The 7198-nt window shown below is 44.6% G+C and overlaps 1 protein-coding gene across 1 annotated transcript; it reads right to left on the bottom strand.

Moving 5' to 3' along the window:
* Positions 1 to 1390: 1390 nt before the first annotated feature.
* LOC132447676 (uncharacterized) lies at positions 1391 to 4480 on the bottom strand. Its single transcript, XM_060038589.1, has 2 exons — positions 4178 to 4480; positions 1391 to 2730 (listed from the first exon to the last, which is right to left on the bottom strand). The coding sequence occupies exon 2, from the start codon at positions 2649 to 2651 to the stop codon at positions 1599 to 1601; it is 1053 nt and encodes a 350-aa protein (XP_059894572.1). The 5' UTR covers positions 2652 to 2730; positions 4178 to 4480; the 3' UTR covers positions 1391 to 1598.
* Positions 4481 to 7198: the final 2718 nt, after the last annotated feature.

Below are 7198 nucleotides of genomic sequence, written 5' to 3'. Positions count from 1 at the left end.
TAAATTTTGTTTTAAATACTTAAAACATACATAAACACCTGAAAGTTTTTATAGCAGCTAGAACCACCAACCTGTTTCACTGGATTCAGATAAAACCAAATTCTGTCGTATCCAACAATGTTGATATTTGAATATTGTTACGTGAATGATTAGAGTTTGCAGGTGGAAATTGATAATGGAAAATGATGAGACCAGAACGAGTGAAATTCAAAATACATAAAAAGCAGCCAGGGTAAATGCAGACTGACCATTTACAGTGTTACAAAAATAAGAGAATAAAATACAAAAGAATTATCATGGAAAATAAACTTCTCTCATTAGGTCTGATTATCATGAAATAGGAGTGAAATTCAAAATACAAAAAAAGCAATCAGGGTAAATGCAGACTGACCAATGTAGTGTATGCAAGGCAATGTGAATGTAAAAAAATCAATATCTATGTGGGATTAAAACCTTGAAAGAGGACTGTTTTGCATAGCTTCTTTCTCGTGCTTCCTTTCTGAAGTTCAAGAGAGGTGAGTTGGACAATGTGGTGCAACCTTATCTTATGAAACACAAGACACAACCAATGATAACAAGTCTGACTAGTGGTCGTCTGGGGTTTCATAATGGCACATAATGGCACATACAAGAAACCACACGTTCCTTGACGCAAGTAGGTGTGACAGAAATACACACTGGGCTACGCACACGATCAACAAGTGACCGCATTCAGTCACGTTCAATAGTCACATATAAGATCTCACACACACACACACACACACACACACACACACACACACACACACACACACACACACACACACACACACACACACACACACACACACACACACACACACACACACACACACACACACACACACACACACACACACACACACACACACACAGAGAGAGAGAGATGAAATCAGTAGTTTCAATCCTTTTTTGGTATGGCCCTGGCTAGGTATGACTCAGAGAGCGGTAATCTCTTGGCATCTCTCCAACACATTTCCGTTGACTTCCTGGCGTCAACGAAAATCAATGAGCAACTGAGAACAATGCCGGTAAGAAACTAAAACTGTGACTCAAAACGGTGGTAAACGGCTGAAAAATCAAATCAAAAATCAAAAAAAAAAAATAACTTTATTTAACAAGGCATATCATTAAGAACAAGTTCTTATTTACAGTGATGGCCTGACAAGCTGCATGGGGGGTAAGGGGAAAGGGGGCAATGAGAAAGGATAGGTTAGAGAGGCAACAGCACAAAAACAGCAGTACAACAAGGCAGCAACAGGGACCTGCAGGGTTAACATACAGCTTCTCAGACATACAACAAGCACGAGCAAAGAACTGAAAGCAGTAGTTGCATCGGCGTTACATGAAGCGTTGATTTTGACGACCCCCCCGGACGATGGAAGCTTGCAGACGATCGCCCAACCCTACTTTAAGACTCCTGCGACTGCCATGTTTCTTGCAGGTGATTACTAAAGGGAGCATGGGCTCTTGCAATGGGGTACCCAACAACAATGGTAACATCACCCTGTCAGTCTCCAGGCAGCCCTATTTGTTTGGGCATCGGCTTCTGTAACGGAGCACCTTCGGTCACAGCGGCATTAGGTGACAGGTTGACGTGGTGATTGGCATTGCCATGATTCTTCTCTTCTTCCGCCTCCCCCTTGGAGTGACCAGCCAGGATACTGGTGCGGAGGATGTTGGTGGCACTGGTTCCGGTAATGGCCCTTTTGACCACAGTTGTAGCAGGTGGCAGGTCGACGTGGTGATTGGCATTGCCATGATTCCTGTCTTCTTCCGCCTCCCCCTTGGAGTGACCAGCCAGGATACTGGTGCGGAGGTTGTTGGTGGCACTGGTTCCGGCAATGGCCCTTTTGACCACAGTTGTAGCAGGTGGCAGGTCGACGTGGTGATGAACCTCGTCCTCTTCCACGTCCACCTTGGTATGACCTGCGGTGACTCCGGTATGGAGGTTGTTGGTGTTGTTGGCTTTGCCATTGTTCAGGTTGATTCTGGGTATTGTGACAGCGCCGGGTTGCTGCGCCTGTGTTTCCAAGGCTGATGTGGAGGTCTGGATGTTGCACGTTGGTTCTGGTGTTGCCGAGATGGAACTGGACCTCTGCGTCAAACATGGTCATTTGTCCGTGGAGGGTTGTCGGTAATGGATCTCCTGTCTTTCCAACCTCCATGATGGCTATTGGTGTTTTGTTGTAATTCTCTTTGTCACCACGTAGGGATGGGTAAGTTGGAGCAGTGGGGGCTGGGAAGGTGGATGGGTTGTTGGGGCTGGGAACATATGGAGAGGGTTGGGTTGGTGTGTCCTCTGGGGCCGTCTTTTCTATTGCATTTTCCTTCGCCATTTGTTCATAGGAATGCCACACTGCTATGTGTATGTTAAATTTGTCGCTGTTCTTCCTGCTGTGCGTTGCGCCATTCCTTTTCCTCAGAATGTTTTCTCTTGCACATCTGAGAGGGCCCAATTCTAGCGATCCACCGAGTGGCCATCTATTTTCCAGGTCGCCTTTGGTCCACTCATGCCAGCTGGAAGACATCTTGAAGAGCTGATCCTTCTCATAGATGTGCTGGTTGATCAGCTGGGTTAGGGGTGAGGGTGTACCGTCCGGCAGAGAATGCTGTGATGAGCTGTTCCCCATATCAGGGCTGGTTGGTTCTGTGTATAAAACTTAAAATTCGAGAGTATGAGGTGTTCTTCACTTCTTATACGGCCACTTCCTGAAGGGAAAAGAGTAAAAATTTAGAAGAATGTAAACTTTTACAGATTGTTCGAACAATTAAAGTTGGTGAATAGAAACAATTGTAATTATAATAGTTAAACCATAGTTAAAAATTACATTGTTATGAACCTTATTTTTATCCAAAATTCATGCGTTTTCTGCAGATCTTAGCTCAGGAACTGCTCCCCTTATTTAAGCACACACACATAGACACACAATCACTCAAACACAACAAAATGAAAGACAGACAGGTCCAATGATCTAGCTAAAAACACATACTATTCCTCTAGGCGTTAATGTAGACTTAGCTACGTCAGGTTTGGACAGTATTAACTACCACACACCCACAGGGTCCTTTTGGGCGGGTCCCATTTCCTAAGTTGGCTGAGAGAGGGATTTCCCTGAACTCATAAAGAGTCCCCCGCACTGGTTTACCCCTAGCCTGGCACCGAGGCAGTTCCAGACCTTCTGTACAAACGAAATGAAGTACGATGGTCTGGTAGGACCAGGCTAGTTTACCCTACACCACTGTATGGGGGATAACTGTTTTAATTTTTCTATGTTTGTGCTAAAATTTCATTTGTGAGGACATTCATTTGTGAGGGCTGGAAAGAGCGGGAAAGAGAAGCATAGATGCAAACGCAAACCAAAAAAACACAGATTTGACAAACTCGACACACAAAATAAGACAGACAAACAGGTAAATCCCCGGGGTTACAAAGATAATTTGTAGTGCTATTTATCAAATGATGGTACAAATTTTAAGTTGACTCCCAAGCACTTCCTATTTTAGCTTTTAAGCTTCAGCTGTTTTGCTGCATAATCATAAATGCAGTCGACATACTTCGTCTTTGTCTTTAGGAACGAGTAATCCTACAGGATCTATGAGTTCTTTGAGTATTAGTTTGTATTTAGTCCCTTTATTCACATAAACGTGTAATCCTACAGGATTCGTGAGTTCTCGAGTCTTAGTTTATGGAACAGACTAACTGGTAAACACCAGTATACCGTTAAACGTCCGCCTTGACTCAAGTTCGAAGGTGGCTCTTTATTCTTACGAATGAGCAATCCTGCAGGATACTTGAGTTCTCAAGCATTAGTTCAAAGGTGGCTCTTTATTCTTACGAACGAGTTATCTTGCAGGATGCTTGAGTTCGCAAGCATTAGTTTGAAGGTGGCTCTTTATTCTTACGAACGAGCAATCTTACAGGATGTGGTCTCACATAGGCGTGTAAGGACTGACTGGATACCAAACTAGTTTACCGTTGAGTCGCCATTCGAACGTTCGAGGGCTAACGACACCCTCTTATAAACAACCGTCCTGGACTTTATCACTCCGTCACACAATAACACGCGTTATAACACACGCCAGGTTCTTTTAGGAGAATGGATCCGACAAACATACTCAATCAACAGTACAGCAGATTTTAAAATGCTCTGCTTACCTGTGCCGGCTGTTGACTGAGAATACAAGGCTTGCTGAGTTGAGTTGTCCGGATCGCGGTCCTCCAAAACTGGCTTGCTCAACTGGCTTGCTCGCCAGTTTATGAAAAACTAATTTGTTCTTCTTGGAATGGCCGCCTCGGGCTAGGTATGACTCAGAGAGCGGTAAATGTTTCGCACGTGGTTTATTCTAACAGAGACTCAAGATCAACGTGCGTGCCTTCTGGAGGTGCTTCATGAAGCATCTCAAGAAGACAGGTAAACAAACGTTTAGATTGGGAGTGGGCGGATTGGTAAATAAGCCCCGCCTAACGACTTTCAAACCTCCTTCTCCTTCCCCTGATACTACCTCCTCCTCTCTCTGTCGCTCTCTACTCCTATCAGTCTATATCTCTCTCTCCGTCCCATTACATGAATCTTTTGTCAGCCCAAAATGTTTCCCCTGATGAATAACGACTTTGCTGTTTAGTTCCACCGTTCATTGAAACGGTTGAGTGGGAGCGAAGGACAATTTAGTCTAGTACCAAAACTCACCAGAGGATGGCAGTATATCAACACTATAACCACAGCGACGCCTACCATCCGATTGGCAGCGCTCTCATTCATTCAAACAACCCCCCGTCAGTCTGGTTACGAATAAGGGATATATGTGCGCTAAAAACAGTAGCCTATCCTATAGAGAGAAACAGTTGCTCATGTTAGCGTTCATGCTACTTTGTGTTACAATGCTGGCCCTGCACATCACATTGTGTGCAAGTGTTTGTTTGTGTGTGTGTGTGTGTGTGTGTGTGTGTGTGTGTGTGTGTGTGTGTGTGTGTGTGTGTGTGTGTGTGTAGGTGTGTGTGTGTGTGTGTGTGTGTGTGTACCTGACACCATATGGAATGTGGCGGAGGACTTGAAATAGAGTCAAGCGTAAGCATTTGCCATGCTCGGAACAGATGCATTGTAAGCCCCAACACACACACACACACACACACACACACACACACACACACACACACACACACACACACACACACACACACACACACACACACACACACACACACACACACACACACACACACACACACACACACACACACACACAGTATGACTCATACTTGCAACACACACACACACACACACACACACACACACACACACACACACACACACACACACAGCATGACACACGTTGTGCACAGTAATAAACACTTTAACACCTCCTTCTCCTTCCCCTGATACTACATCCTCCGCCCTCTCTCTCTTCATATCTCCCCGTCACCCCTCTCTCTTCATATCTCCCCGTCACCCCTCTCTCTTCATATCTCTCTCTCTCTTCATATCTCTCTCTCTCTCTCTCTCTCTCTCTCTCTCTCTCTCTGAGTCAGTGATGACACTGAACTCCATCACCGCTAACTGTTCACCAGGGGGTGCCTGGAGGGGGGGCAGGGGGCTCTGGTTCAGGGGGATACACCTGCCTGGGTGTGTGAGCCGAGACATCCGTCACACACCCTAAACTGTCAAGGACATATGTAGATGCATGTCTACACACACCCACGCACGCCTTTCCTCTGTATTCTCAGACCCTGTAAATACTCAGTAAAACACACAGTTACAGTTCCTCTGTAACCTCAGAAAACCCCGTATTATAATTACTGTGTGTGTTTATGTGTGTGTGTCATTTATTCTAAAGTTTTATGCATTGAGGAACAGTACCACTTGTACAAATGTCCAAAAATATCAATATGGCCCATTTTAATTGCCTCGAACGCTATCTGTAATAATGTGGGTTTGTGTGTATGGGGGTGTGTGTGTAGTTTTGTTTTTTCTAGGCGTTTGTGTTTTTGGTTTAGGAGTGGGATTTTTTTTCCATTCTTTTTAAATTCCTCATTCAGTCATTGGCATGGTAAATATCAACGTGGTCTACGATGGGACTGGCCTACCAGGCGATCAATGGAGCTGCCCCTTCCTTCTTCCGAGCGTTGGTCAGACCTCACATCTCAGCTCGAGCGCTCCGCTCAACTCCCTCAGCTGGACGTCCGGCAGCGCCGCCGCCATCGCTCGGAGCAAGCAAAGGTCGCGCGACAAACTCACAACTCTTCTCTGCGTTGGCACCGCAGTGGTGGAACGACGTCAGGACCGCAGAGTCGCTTAAGAGCTTCCGCAAGAGACTCGAGACTCCCTCGTTAAGAGTTCACCTGGACTCTGCATAGCCTCCCTCCTTACCCCCCCTTCTCCATTACTCCTAAGAAAATACCCCTCTTACGCACCTATTGTACGTTTTTGTACATCCTGGCACTTAATGTACACATTTATTGTATGTTTGTACGTCATGGCACTTACTAATTGTTTGTTTGTACGTCCTGGCACTTAATGTACGCAATAATTGTATGTTTGTACATCCTGGCACTTAACAAATGGTACTTAGCATCGTGTAGCATATTATCCTACCTTGGTTGATTGCAGGTAATGGGCTAGCCTAGCAATTGTTAGTGCTTGACACTCACTTACGTTCTATGAACATCCTTACTATACCGTTAGCGATATATTGTTGGTTCTCTTTCTTCTGACAAATGTACTTACGAGAAGTCGCTTGGAATAAAAGCGTCTGCCAAATGCCCTCAATTTAAAAGTTTATCTACGATAAGTGTTACATGGTGGAGTGCAAAATCCTGACTTACAGTATTTAATATACACAACTTGTTTCTTTGATTTAGATTCCAATTGACCTGTGTTTGCTCCAGTTACAATGTCGTTTCTGGTTCCTTGTGTCATTTGAATACGTTTTACCATTAATCATTAAGTCATTCAGCAGCAGCTTGCAGTGAATTATTCCCAGGTAGTTCTTACCCAGCAGAACTACTGGGTCAGAACTCGTGTACATTTAGATGCATACAAAAAATGCATCACTTTCAATACCACCATTAATTAGAGCTCAACATATTTCCATGGCCACATTGCAACTTGCACTCTAGATCTAGAGATTGAGCAAAAACCAGAAGTAGCCTGCTATCTTAAAAATGCATGTGAACTTCACG

This window comes from Gadus macrocephalus, chromosome 19 (genome assembly GCF_031168955.1).
Source record: "Gadus macrocephalus chromosome 19, ASM3116895v1".
In the NCBI taxonomy this organism is placed as follows: Eukaryota; Metazoa; Chordata; class Actinopteri; order Gadiformes; family Gadidae; genus Gadus; species Gadus macrocephalus.
This window is presented reverse-complemented; position numbering and strand designations above follow the sequence as displayed.

What these genes read in the sequence shown, in the direction of transcription:
- LOC132447676 (XM_060038589.1), bottom strand. Translation starts at nt 2,651, where the DNA reads ATGGGGAACAGCTCATCACAGCATTCTCTGCCGGACGGTACACCCTCA.